The following is a 14,630-nucleotide window of genomic DNA, read 5'->3' as shown; positions in this document are numbered from 1 at the left end:
TCTCACCTTTCCTGAGCACTACAGCTCGAGTCCTAGCCCTTGTGGAAAATTTTTCTCTACGTGGAGAGTGCATATTTCATTACAAATTAAGACAGTTTTGTCTTTTTTTAAAAAGAATAAACTGTCTAAAGTACTTGAAATCTTGTAGATAGACCCCATAATGTTTATAGTTTTTGATGGGGATTATTAAGACCTTTCTATAGACGCCTTAATCAGATTTCTGACCCAATACTAGCCAATTTGGCATCCAAAAGACAGACCCATCAAAAATTGAGACATGACTGCTCTGTCTTTTTAAAAAAATGAACAAACCATCTTAAGTACTTAAAATCTTGTAGAAAGACCCCATAATGTTTAGAATTTTTGATGGGGCATGTCAATATCTTTCTATAGACACCTTACTTAGGTTTCTAACACAATCTTAGCCATTTTGACATCAAAAAGAAAGATCTGTCACACATTAAGAACTGGAGAGACCCGTCATGTCTAAATGTTTGATGGGTCTGTCTTTTTAATGCCAAATTGACTAGGATTGAGTTAGAAACCCGGTTAAGATGTCTATAGAAAGGTCTTTACATGCTCCATCAAAATTTTGAACATTATTGGGTCTATCTACAATATTTTAAGTACTGAAGACGATTTGTTGATTTTTAATCTCCATGTAAGGAAAAAATCTACACAAGTGCTCAGGAGAGGTGGGTAGAAATCAAAATTCAATAGTGCTTTCTCATTGTCATTGCTTGGACATGATTTGTGTCATTTTTTGTTAGTTTTTGACTAAAACTGTAGGGTTTATATTGAAAAGAGTGAAGCGATTGGTTTTTTTTTAAACACCCTTTATATTAAAATTCTTTCCAACTTATATAGCTTAATAAAAACGTCACACCTCTTAGTAACCTAAATTTTAACATTATGAAAGAACCTTTGATGGAAAAAATGTAGTTAGAAGAAACAAGTGGTTTCGTCCAGAGCCTTCAGGGATTCGCCCCTTTTCTATTGGAAATTTGTAAAAAAAATAAAGTAAAACCCAACCCCAGAAAAGAAACATTTCTTATCATATACTAGCACCCTTATCATAAAAAACTTTAGCTTTTGTTGACAAAAATTAATTCTTCATTTCGTGGTTTTTGAAAATTATTTCCTTTTTATTGACTATCTAAATCCAACTCAGATTCTTCCAAAAAAGATAAAATTAAGCTTGCAGGGAGGTTTCACTTGTAGTTCAAATAAAGCTGTGTGAGCAAAAAATATACTCTTATTCTTAATTTTAGTCCATAAACCTTAAAAATTTAAATTTATAGATAATTATGTGTACTAAGATATAATAAATATTTTATACTTTAAAAAACTACAAATAACTTTTGAAACAAAAAAAAAAACGTACAATATCCTATTTTTTAAAATTTACACTTATTTACAGTACATCCGTTTACTAAAAAAACAATAAATTTATATTGTAGTTGTCACTTTTCTTGGTAGGAATTGGCAGATTATTTTCTAGAAAAATTTTCAAAACTTTTTCTATTTTTCTCTCTATTCTTTTACTATAGTTGACTCGTGATAAACTTCCTGAAAGTACATTATTTAATCAAAATGTTATATTAGTAGCATAGCTTCTGTATAACACAATTTGTCCGTTCAACCGTCCATACCTCTTTGGAGAAATGGGAAAGACAATACAAATATGCCCCTGAAATTTCTTGTGGACATTCTACTGAACAATAAACATTTACTCTATAACCTACTTGTTAGTGCTTTAGGAAAATATATTTTTTTGAAATTTTTTTTATTTTTCTACAATTAAAGGCTATATAACATTTTAAACCAAATCATTTCTATTTCACTTATGCTGTACGATTATGTTCAACAATAAAACAACTGAAAAGTACTGTTTAAAGAAAATAATTTAATAAGATTTTGAGTATTCCTCTAACCACTAAGCAATAATCTACTTTTTTACTCAATGTATCTGGTTTTGCAATGTTAAGTTTTTTTTTAATAAATTTGCCTTGTTAACTTGCAGTATTTAATAATTTTAAGAAAATATAATTTGATGAAAAATTTATATTACACAACTAATGCAACCAGGTGTGCTCTTTTTCAAATAGACTTTTAGACTTTATACAGCAGTTGCTTTTTATATATTCATTTTATCTTTTATTACATAATTAAATTTGTAATTACCTTATAATCTGGATGGTGAGTGGCATCTTTTACCATGTCTTTCAACAGAAAATACCTACAAAATTTATATTAGATTAAACATTATAAATTTTAAAATTGAACTTGTTTATTAGTCATTAGTTTTACTTAGTTTAGAATAACAGGGTTGTATGGGTGTTTATTGATTTTTAAAAATATTTTTCAAATTTGGCAACTTTGAATCATGTTAATTATTTATTGGCAGCAATAAGATCTAAAATAATAATTGGATTGGAAAACAGTAAAAGTGTCTGACTATGACGTCAGAAAAAATTAACAACTAACCAATGAGAAGCCAGTATTCACAATGGTAAAATATATAGCGGCCTCTCATTGGTTAATTGTTAATTTTTTCTGTCGTCATAGTCAGACACTTTTACTGTTTTCATTGGATTGTGGTCGTCAAGACTATGAAGTGATGCGTGGTCGCAGCTGAAGTATTGGCATTACTTATTTTAGAATTATAGAGTAGGAAGGCTCCTTTGCAGAAATACTTTTAACGCAAATGGGTTATTTTTTTTGCGTATTTTTCGTAAAGTTGGGTTTAACCTTATAGTCAAATGCTCTTATTCAGTCAAGCTGTTCTTAATTATGACCAGTACATACTTAAGTACAGCTTTACGGAAAATATATGAAAAAAATTTACCCTTAGTCACAGTTAATACTGGTTTTTATTTGTGCAAATTATTAACATACATTGTAAATTCTTTTATCAAAACAATTTTGTCATCTTCTGGAAAGAATTTTGAAAGAATGTGAATGAAAATATTACAAGTTTGCTTTTCTTGTCAGAAAAAAAATATTCTTCTTTTTAAAGCCTAACCATAAAAAGGATAAATAAGGAAAATTTTTAAATTAAAATAAATATTATCACAAAAAATATAATTATCAAATAAATTATAAGAATTATCAGGAATTTTCCAAACACGGCGGAAAATTAAAAATTAATCTAATGAGGCTTTAGTTTCAAATTTGTTAAATAAAACTCTCAATCAAGTAAAAATGTTTTTTGATAATCTTTTTCCTTAATACAATTGTCCAGATAAAGCAAGAAAATCAAGGTTAAAAAGTAAGAAAATTTATATTTATAATATGTTTATTACACTTACTGAACAAAATATATAATATAATTTTATTTAACATAATTATACAAAAATTTGTTGCAAAACTACTTAAATACGGGATGCTATTAGACAAGGATGACAAAATCCATAAAAGCGAAGCACTGAAACGGTAGGACAAACGGACATTAACACTTGTATGGTATCTGAACTGAATAATCAGAATTTAAAAGTATTAGAGTCGAAGCAAAATTGTAAGTAAATTTGTTGAAAAAAACTGCTTGAAGCAAGATAATGTTTATGGACATACTTATATTTTTGGACTTGATTGTAGAGTTGCTTCGCTTATAATATTGTTCGTTGTTGTCCCAGGAATCAATATACCAAAAATCAGATCAAACGGATAATTAGAACACTTGAAAATTTGTTGTTAAAAAAGTAGAAAAATCAACATTTTTAAAATGGACGTACGGACATTCTGGTAATGATTATAGAGTTGCTACGCTTTCTAAATCGGGCCTAACTACTACAGGAATCATCATGCAAAGTTTGAAATCGATAGGACAATTCTAACATGCCTAAATTAACGAATAAAAGCTATCTATCTCGGACGGACGTACGGACGGACGGACGGACGGACGTACGGACAGACGGACGGACGGACCGACCCTAATTATAGAAAAGCTTCGCTTTTAAAAATATGTTTACATACTTAGGACTTGATTATAGAGATCCTTCGGTTATAAAATTGTACCTATTTGTCCTAGGAATCATTATTCCAAAGATAAGACGAATAGAATAATTATATCATATAAAATAGGAAACACAGCAAATTCTATAGGTACATACAGACCTTTCGGTAACGATTATAGAGTTGCTACGCAGTCTAAATCGTACCTAACTGTGACAGGAATCATCACGCAAAGTTTGAAATAAAATGGACAATTCTAACATGCCTAAAATAACGATAGGAGCTATCCTGAGGGACGTACGGACAGTAGTAGCTACTCTTAATATAGAAAAGCTACGCTTTAAAAAAATATCTTTTATATGTTATGTATATTTTAAAATAAAGTTGAAGTAAAATACAATATTTTGAGGTTTTAATAAAGAGGATTTTCAAATATTATGTTCAAAATGTAGATTAAATATAAAACATATATAATATTTATTTCGTTGTATAATATAATTTGCTAAATACCAATCTAAATACTTTTTTTTCTTAAGAATGATTATTAATTTTTAAATAGCTTAATAGGTAATTTTCTTTTGATTTTGGGGGAATGGATTTATTATTACTTGGATCTTACAGTACCAGATTTTCATGTTCTATAAAAAAGTGAAATCTGTAGGAGTCTAAAATTACGATTAATATAGATTCACAAAGGCTTAGGTAATCTTCTACAAAAAATTCACATTATAACTTTAATAGAAGCCAAGAAATATACGTTTCCCTAGAAAAAATTACATATCTTTTAAATCATCACCGACAGACTGACGGACAAATCAATGTATAGACTGGATGTAAATAGGTCAAAGAAATCATGTTTCTATCTTAAACTTGGAAAATTACGTTTATGCTTTGACAAACAGACAGACAACTGAATTGACCGACGGATAAACGGACGAAGTAAGTTATAGAGCAACTTCTTCGCTACTAAAAAATCAATTAGACCAACCTTGGTAGAATAGGATAAATTTTACTGTCCTTGTACTCTTTCTGAAATCAAGAATAGTTATTTCTCGCATATTAGTAGTATTATAAACAGCTTTCCGCGGATATAGAATGTACAATTATAAGATTAAAACCAGTTTTTTTAGCCCCGAGGTGCCGAAGGCACGGGTTAAAAACTGGTTTTAATCTTGTGATTGTACATTTTATATTCGTAGAAAGCTGGATATAATACGATGCTAGACATAGTTTTTTCGCATTGATGAGAATCGGTTCCTATCCACCGGATTCGGATGAATACGAGAAAAAAATTGACTTTAATGTCATAAAGTTTTTTGTTTTCTATAGTTATACCTTTAACTCCAACTGTATAAGATCAAATCTAATAATTTTTGAAACCTAGAAGATGTGGATGATTTTCCTAAATTTATCTAGCGAGCTTTCAGAACCCTCCAACTTTTTGAATATATATTTTTAGAAGGATATTAGTTTCTTATTTTTATGCCTAATCGTTGTAAAGGTTTCTAACCACCGCTGTTCCTATACCCCCTTAAAACGAACTCCCTCCTCCTTATTTCCAATTTTTCAAAATAAGGGGTTGGGCGGGGTTCTGAGGTGGATTCTTAAAAAAATTTGCCCCACTAATCGCTTAGTGGGGCAAAATTGTTTTCGTGAAAAATCCTCCAAAATCACATAAAACTCTACAAAAATTAAATAAAATCTTAAAATGTTAATAACCCTTTTATGATTTTGTTAAATTTTTGTAGATTTTTAATGTGATTTTAGTGGATTTTTCACGAAAACAATTTTGCCCCGCTAAGCGATTAGTTGTTGTTGTTGAAATGATTTATTCGTTTTACAGAAAAAAATCATACATGACATAATAAGTAAAATACGAAGAAACATAATAATCTAACTACACAATTAAAATATTAATGTTTCATTTGTTGGGGCAATTTTTTTTAAGAATCCACCTCATCTCCAATATCTATAGGCAATTTTAGCGAAAAAATCTTAAACGGGTGTTTGTATGCTGCAACATGTAGTGCATATCAACTGACATAATAACACACAAGAAATATGGAGTAACTTTGCTACCTATAAGTAGCAAAGCACATAAAATTATGGATGGCAAAACCGTAAAATTTCAAAGTGAATTAAATAAAACATGAAAAATTGGGTATTAATGTCTTTTGATGCATTTTGACGAAATTTTTTTCTCATTGCTAATTCACATTGATACAGGGAAAATGTACCAATAAAAACTTGTTCTCAATCTTAAATAGTAGCAGAGATAATATCATTCTCCCCAATATCGTTACGAACGGACTAACGAACAAACGAAGTGAATTATAGAGCAGCTGCGCTACCAAAAAAAAACTGTTAACAAACTTACCAAGAGGTTTCTGACAATATTTCTCAAGGCCAGGTATTTCTTAATCAATTTGTAAACATCATTCACAAGTTGACCATTCTCCTCACTCAACTGTTTCGAAGTCTTTTCTAAATAGATAATAGTTATTTCTCGCATCGTATTATAAACGGCTTTCCGCAATATAGAATGTGCAATTAAAAGATTAAAACTAGTTATTTTAGCCCCGAGGTGCCGAAGGCACCGGCTAAAAAAACTGGTTTTAATCTTTTGATAGTACATTTTTATATTCGTAGAAAGCTGGATATAATACGATGCTAGACATAGTTTTTTCGTATGGATGTGAACCGGTTCCTATCCACCGGATTCGAATGAATACGAGAAAATAGATTAGATCATTTTCAAAACCTAAAAGCATAAAAACATAAAAGCAGGCAGGAAGTGGACATTGGGCAGTTTATTACACTTTTTATAATAACGTTTTCTTATTCGTTAGCTCAACAACTTTTGGAACTTTTATTGAATTTTGATCAATTGGTTCATTAAGTTCACTGTCCAAACGTTTCAACCACTACTTGTAATCTACAGAAGGGGTAATTGTGTGCATCATAATTGGGGATGTATATCAATTTAGATTTAGGCCTTGGGATGGTTTTAGGATCTTTTTCTGCAATAATCTTTACAATTGAATACAGAATCCTTATATTCTAGAGGCATAGCAACTAAATTATTTAAATAAAAATTATAAGTATTAACAAAACTCCATGTAATTTGACCATATATTTTAATATATTTTTATAGTATAGTATTCCCTAGTAGTTTTTAAATCTGACAAGTAGTGACAAAACCTTGTCTAATCTGAGTTTTGACAGGTTTTCCTCAGGTTTTAATCTGCCCGCCCCTCATCAATCAACTCTGACATTTGATTACATTTCGTCAGATTGTAATCTGACAAAACCTGTGTTTTTGCGCAAAAAGGTACTAAAACTAAGATTACCCAGGATTTGCCGCCAAATTTTTAATCTGTCAGGGGGGATTTCAGATTTTAATCTGACGAATCTGACTCAATGTGAGCAAAGTTCAGGTGATTAAGATCGTAATCTGTGATTAAATTGACCCTCAAAATTTGCCCAGTTAATCCCTTATCTGACATTTGATGACAAACAGTCATACTCTAACCTGACATTTGATGACAAAAAGTCATACTCTAATCTGACAATTGATGACAAACAGTCATACTGTAATCTGACATTTGATGACAAACAGTCATACTGTAATCTGACATTTGATGACAAACAGTCATACTGTAATCTGACATTTGATGACAAACAGTCATACTGTAATCTGACATTTGATGACAAACAGTCATACTGTAATCTGACATTTGATGACAAACAGTCATACTGTAATCTGACATTTGATGACAAACAGTCATACTCTAATCTGACATTTGCAGACAAACAGTCATACTCTAATCTGACATTTGATGGTAAACAGTCATACTCTTATCTGACTTTTATTGACAAAAAGTCATACTCCTATCTGACATTTGATGACAAACAGTCACACTGTAATCTGACATTTGATGACAAACAGTCATACTCTTATCTGACATTTGATGACAAACAGTCATACTGTAATCTGACATATGATGACAAACAGTCATACTCTAATCTGATATTTGATGACAAACAGTCATACTGTAATCTGACATTTGATGACAAAAAGTCACACTCTAATCTGACATTTGATGACAAGTTGTCATACTCCTATCTGACTTTTAGTGACAAACAGTCATACTCTAATCTGACATTTGATGAGAAACAGTCATACTCTAATCTGACATTTGATGGGAAACAGTCATACTCAAGTCTGACTTTTAGTGACAAACAGTTATACTCTAATCTGACATATGATGACAAACAGTCATACTCTAATCTGACATTTGAAGACAAACAGTCATACTCTAAACTGACATTTGAAGACAAACAGTCATACTCTAATCTGACATTTGATGACAAACAGTCATACTCTAATCTGACATTTGATGACAAACAGTCATACTCTATACTGACTTTTAGTGACAAACATTCATACTCTAATCTGACATTTGATGACAAACAGTCATACTCTATACTGACTTTTAGTGACAAACAGTCATACTCTAAACTGACTTTTAGTGACAAACATTCATACTCTAAACTGACTTTGAGTGACAAACAGTCAGGTTAGAATATGACTGTTTGTTACTAAATTTCAGATTATCAAAAGACAGGTTAAAATATGACACTTTGTCATTAAAATTCATACTCTAATCTGACTCATAATGATAAATAGTCATACTCTTTATAAAAAAAATGATAGCAATAAATTTTACAAAATACAATATTAATTACACAATATATATAACAACTATAAAATTAAGTGATGGTACTCTTCAAAAAATTCGGTTGTTCTAGTTGTGCAAATGGGTCAACAGAAGTAACTATCATAAAAGATTTTTTTATGGGACAATCTTTTAATTAAGTTATTCTATTGAAAATTGTCAAAATTAACTTTTTCTTGGTTTCTCATTTCTTTGTTTGTGTGTTGACTGCATCAAAAATGTTTTAATGTAGTTTTATGATTTTCAAAACCACTTCAACATCAGACAATAAAAATTATCAACAACCTGACATTGAAGTGATTCTAAAATTTTGTGGTTAATTATTTTTTGGCAATAGAAAAACTAATTAGAAATAATTACATATCATCAAATAATATCTAAAGGTATAGTTGCATGAAGTGCATTTAAAAAGTATGATGGCTAGCATAAGTAACAAAATACCATCTAACATGTATAATTTTGTATTAAAATGAATAACAATTAATTAGGCACCACCCAAATACTGTTTTTGTGAAAGCAGGACAGTATGTTGCATATATCCAAAAAGTATGATTTTCAAGTCTTGATATTTTTAAAACTACATGGTAGAAAATTGAAATTATTTCAAATATATGTCCTATAAATGAACTATTAAACATGAAAAATAAGCAGTTCACAAAATTCAAGTTTAAATGCAATTAGTGCAACTACACCTTTGATGCAAAAAAAATAAGGAAAAATTAAATACTATTAATTAGACATCTATGAATATTAGCTAACATTAACTAATCAATTTATTAAACTAAATAATAATAATATATCTGAAATTAGAAAACTAACCAACAAAGAAAATACACCATTTTTTTGTTTGTTTTTGTAAATGTAGAAAAGATTAAGATTTACATAGTGCTATATTTTGAAGTAGTTTCTATATCTTTTTAATGCTAATCCATATTTATTTATGAAAATTTTTAAAACTTTCAGTCTGTCCCTATGACTGTCTCATGTCTGCCTATATAAGTATGTCTTTATATCTGCATGTCCATCATATCTGACCCTCTGGCTGTCTTATGTCCGCCTATGTATGTCTGTCTTTCTGTCAGTCTGTACATCTGTCTAAATATATGAATGTCACTCTGTCTGTCCTTCTGTCAATGGTCTGGTTGTCTATCAATCTGTCTTTCCCCTTTCTGTAAATCTGTTAGCTCATCTGGCTGCCAGTCTGTATCTCTGCCTGTTTGTCTGTCAATATGTCTATGTATATGTTTTTCTGTCCATATGTCTGTTTGTCTGTATATCTTTCTGTCCATCTATAACTGTCCTTCTGTCTTGTTTTTCTGTATTTATAACTTTTACAAATTGAAATTTTTTTTATACTTTCAGTCTGTATGTTCACTTTTTCTGTCCCTTCTGTCTCTTTATCTGTCAGTTTGTTCATATGTCAGTCTGTCTGACCATATGTATGACATTCTGTCTGTCTGTCTTACCAGCTATCTGACCATATGGATGTCAGTCAGTCTGTTTGTCTTACCAGCTATCTGACCATATGCATGTGAGTCAGTCTGTTTGTCTTACCATCTGTCAGACCATATATGTAAGTCTGTCTATTTCTTCATATGTCTGACTGTCTGTCTTAAAACCTGTCTGACTTAAAACATGTCTGTCTATTTGATTATCCTTTTGTATGGCTGTCCGTCTATTTGTGTATCTATCTGTCCATTTGATTATCTGTCTGTCTGTTGAAAGTTCTCTGTCTATCTTTGTGTCTGTTTGTCTGTATTTCTGTAAGTCAGTCTGTCTGTCTGTTTGTCTATAATTATATATGTCGTCTGTTTGTCTTTCCATCTGTCTATTTTTCATGGTGTCCTTTTTATTGGATTTGTATTCTTGTTTTCTGTATGAACTAAATATTAGTTTCACTAGGAACCAGGATCAGACAATAGATGATAAAGGAAGGAATAGGTTGTGCTAAAAATCTGTAAAGGTGAGAGTTTTAAGGCTTAAAAATAGTAGTAGAAAACCGATAATATTTATGAAATATATGTATTTCTTATTGAAAAGAACTATAGACAATTTTTTTAAGTTAACATAAATTTTTATCATTCTACTACTGTTTCTTACTTAAAACTACTCACAACCTTTACAGATTTTTAGCGCAACCTACTCTTCCCTTCATTTAAACACCTCAATTACAACTGAACAATAAGCCCCTTTTATAGGTTAGTATTCTAACAAATAGGTTTTGATACTGTTGGTATTTTAAACCCAATCAATATTTTTAAAGAATATCCAAATATTTTAAGCCAACAAAGTAAATATAATGTGGACAGAGAAAAAAAAACTTAATATTTGGGGAGAGAGAGGATATTTGACTGTAAATTATATTTTTACACTAGGGTAGCAAAGGATCTCAAAAACGGATATGGTTACACTTTGCAGTGAATAGTTTTAGGTCTAGGGAAGAATCTTAAATATTTGGGAGGAGAGTATCTCCTAACTTTAAATAAAAAAAAGCCCCAACCCCCCCCCCCCAAAAAAAAAAGAAGAAGAATATTTTAGAGTCTTCTAGGGGCGTAGTTACTAGTTCTAATATTAAAGTAAAAGGATCTCCAACTATGTACCTTTCAGTCTGTTTGTTAAAGTTTAGATTCTCAGAGGTCCTGGAAGTGTTTATAACTAATTTGGGGGAAGGTACCAATACTATGCCAAGAGAAATGCCCATCTAAAAAAATAACTCCTCCTCCCCCCCTCAATTTTTTAAAAAACTATAGCTAAAAATGGTAGGGTTGACTTCCCGCTGGCCTCTAGTAGCGTAGCTGCTAGTATATTGTTATGGCAGAAAGACAGAATAATTTAACTAGCATTGATCCAATACTGTATCCTTTGATTTTAGGAATTTAAATGTATTTTTTCAGGGATAAGACAATGGCCAAAAAAATGATGCTCATAAGTCCCAAATGATGATACACAAAATTACCCCTTCTGTAGATTATAATTAGTGGTTAAAACATTAGGACACTCGAACAATAAACCAACCAATTACTAATTAATAAAAGTCCCCAAAGTTATTGTGCCAGTGAATGAGAAAACGTTATTAAAAACCTTTGGGGACTAGTTCAATAAACAGTTAAATGTCCCCTCCTACCCTTGTATGCATCTCATAAAGTTTTAACAGGAATTTAAGGGATAGGTCAATGACAATACATTTATTCATTTCCCCAATGATGATAAACAAGATATACTACCGTAGAATGAATTTATTGGTTAAAAAGTTTTAAATGTACCAGTTTAGAAAAAAAACATCCAAGTTCAAGTGTTTGAGCCAAAACGGTAGAATACTTTGGGTACCAGCATAATTTAAAGTCCAATGTCCCCTCCCTCCTTATTACAATCATACCAAAATTTTGTAGTACGCTTTCTTATTCATTCCCTCAACACTTTTGGTACTTTTATTAAATTTTCATTAGTCAAATAATATACTAGCAGTTTCCAAACATTTCAACCCTACTTTAGAATAAAATTATTGGTTGAAAAATTTAGACTCTGCTAGTTAAGCAAAAATAACTTTGGGTACCAGCATAAATTTTAGCCTTTCTCCTTGTTACAAAAATATAAAAAATTTATAGCACAATTTCTATTCGTTTCCCCAACACTTTTATTAAACTTTGATTAGTCAAGTAATATACTAGCAGTGTCCAAACGTTTTAACCAATAATTATATAATTTAGAAGGGGTATATTAATGTATTATCCATAGTCCTATCCCTAAATACATATATTTACAGATGACCTCGAATAAAAAAGGTCACTTTAAATGTTTACAAGTTTTTTTTAAAATTAGGTTGATTATTTATAGTATTAATTATAGGCAGTTTACCAAGTATATTTGTTTATCTTCGCTTCTACAAGTAAAAACATCCTTTAAAAGTCAGCCTCTCCCCTTTTATAAAATTATATTATCTTTTTTTCACCTGATCATTTAAAAAGGACTTTTTTTCTTATTTTTGTTGTGTGTTTTATCTTATTTCTCTATCCCTACTAAATAAGGAAGCAAAAATGAAAACAAAAGCGATGCTCCAAAGCAATAAATAATTTCTCAGGATATAAATTAATAGGATATTTAATTACATCATAAAAAATGATTGTCAAAAATGTTAAATAAAATCAGCATGTTTTAAAATAGATGTACAGACTTTCTAGATTGGTTTGCTTTCTTAAGTGTTCCTAACTCTTACAGGAATAATCATGTAAAGTTTCAAATCGATACAACAATTCTAACATGCCTAAATTAACGATAAAACCTATCATTTATGTATGGACAAACATACCCCAATTCTATAGAAGCTTCGTTTTTAACGAGAAAACAAGGATGGTAACATTCTAAAAGCGAAGCTTCAAAGTGACAGGACAAACGAACATTACCACTTGTGTAGATCTAGAATAAAATTGAATGTAGATCCATAGGATTATGCTGTGGACGGCTAAATTAACCACAATTATACAAAAGCTTCGCTTTAAAACAAGGATGACAACATCCATAAAAGCGAAGCATTGAAACGGTTTAAAATCGATAGGACAATTCTAACATGTCTAAATCAACGAAAAAGCTATCCGTTACGGACGGACGGACGGACGGACGGACCGATCATAGTTATAGAAAAGATTCGCTTTTAAAAACAGTAATAATAGACAGGGATCTAAATGGATAAGACAATGGTAGATAAATTGATGTATATCACCAATTATGATACACAAAATTACCCCTTCTGTAGATTAGAATTACAATTAGATTACAATAAAAATCTATAAAAGTCCCCAAAGCTGTTAAGTCAAGGACTAAAAAAACGTTAAACTTTGGGGACTAGCACAATGTCCCCTCCCTCACTGAATAGTAGAGTATCTTTGCACTAATAAAAATTTTATAAGGGAGGCTTTTCTATAATTCAGGTCTGTGCGTCCGAACTTCCATAAGGGATAGCTCTTTAGGTTAGTTTAGTCATGATATAATTGTCCTATCGATTTAAACTTTTCTCCTTACGATTTAAATGATTAATGTCGTCGACTATGTAGCTCTTAAAATGATACTCTTGGCTGACATATTATCGACAATCTATTTGCCAGGGATATTAGAGATTCAATTTAAACTCCCTTTCCACAAACTAATTATGTTTATCCAGGGATCATAGGGGATAAGACAATGGACGGTGTATTATGATATTAGAGGGAAATTTAGACTGTCAATTACACAACTTAAAGTTTTAAAATCACGTTTATCTATTCGTTTTATTAAAACTTTAGGTACTTTTATTTGATTTTGATTGGTTACTTCTTTAAAAGCTTTAAAGGTTTCAACTAAAAGTTAATCTTCAGAAATGGTAATTTTGTTTATCAATTATGATTTCTTATCCCTTAAGATCCCTGACAAAGTTACCCTTTTTGTAGATTAAATTATTGATAGAAAATGTTTTTCTTGTTAAATTCGTACTTTGCTCTTAGTTTGATTTGTTTTAATAGAAAATCTAAGTTGGGTAGGGATAGATTTATGAGAAGAAAAAAATAATGTTTGTAGTAAATTGTTTGATATCAATAATACAAAGTAGCTTGATGTCTGTCCGTCCGTCCGTCCGTCCGTCCGTCCGTCCGTCTGAAGCTTAAGATCTTGGTAACCACAGAACCGATCGGATTCTACTCTTCAGGGTATATACCTATTGGTCCTGTGGTGGTTTTAAGTTATTTTCTAGGGGGGGTGGGACACCCCCCCCCCAAAAAAAAGAAATGAAATCCCCCCCTCAAAAAATTGGGGGGGGGGAGAGTATGGTTCGCAGCACCAGAATTTTTTTTATTTTTTTAAAAACTACCTCATGGGGCAAAGTCCCTAGAGGCTAGGGGCGAAGCCACTAGTTTATATTTATTTAAGGTATATGCAAATTAAGAAACACACTTATTTTCTTGTCTTTTA

General features: G+C 30.7%; 2 protein-coding genes across 2 annotated transcripts in view; both read right to left on the bottom strand.

Annotated features, from left to right (window-relative positions):
• LOC145315517 (protein C-mannosyl-transferase DPY19L3-like) overlaps positions 1 to 14,630 on the bottom strand; it is a 145,631-nt gene that overhangs the window by 111,605 nt on the left and 19,396 nt on the right. The gene's annotated exons all lie outside the window — the stretch shown is intronic.
• LOC145317581 (uncharacterized) overlaps positions 1,397 to 14,630 on the bottom strand; it is a 51,794-nt gene continuing 38,560 nt past the window's right edge. The window contains exons 10-13 of the mRNA XM_080158724.1: positions 6,332 to 6,438; positions 4,943 to 4,983; positions 2,185 to 2,239; positions 1,397 to 1,569 (exon numbers count right to left, since the gene is read on the bottom strand). Of these exons, the coding sequence (XP_080014850.1) occupies positions 1,534 to 1,569; positions 2,185 to 2,239; positions 4,943 to 4,983; positions 6,332 to 6,438 (239 nt within the window). The 3' untranslated portion in view covers positions 1,397 to 1,533. The remainder of the gene's footprint in view (positions 1,570 to 2,184; positions 2,240 to 4,942; positions 4,984 to 6,331; positions 6,439 to 14,630) is intronic.

The sequence above is a fragment of the Acartia tonsa genome, chromosome 4 (genome assembly GCF_053477335.1).
Source record: "Acartia tonsa isolate MP-2025a chromosome 4, ASM5347733v1, whole genome shotgun sequence".
Lineage (NCBI taxonomy): Eukaryota > Metazoa > Arthropoda > Copepoda > Calanoida > Acartiidae > Acartia > Acartia tonsa.
Note: the sequence above shows the minus strand (reverse complement) of the source record. Positions and strands in the feature narration are given on the sequence as shown.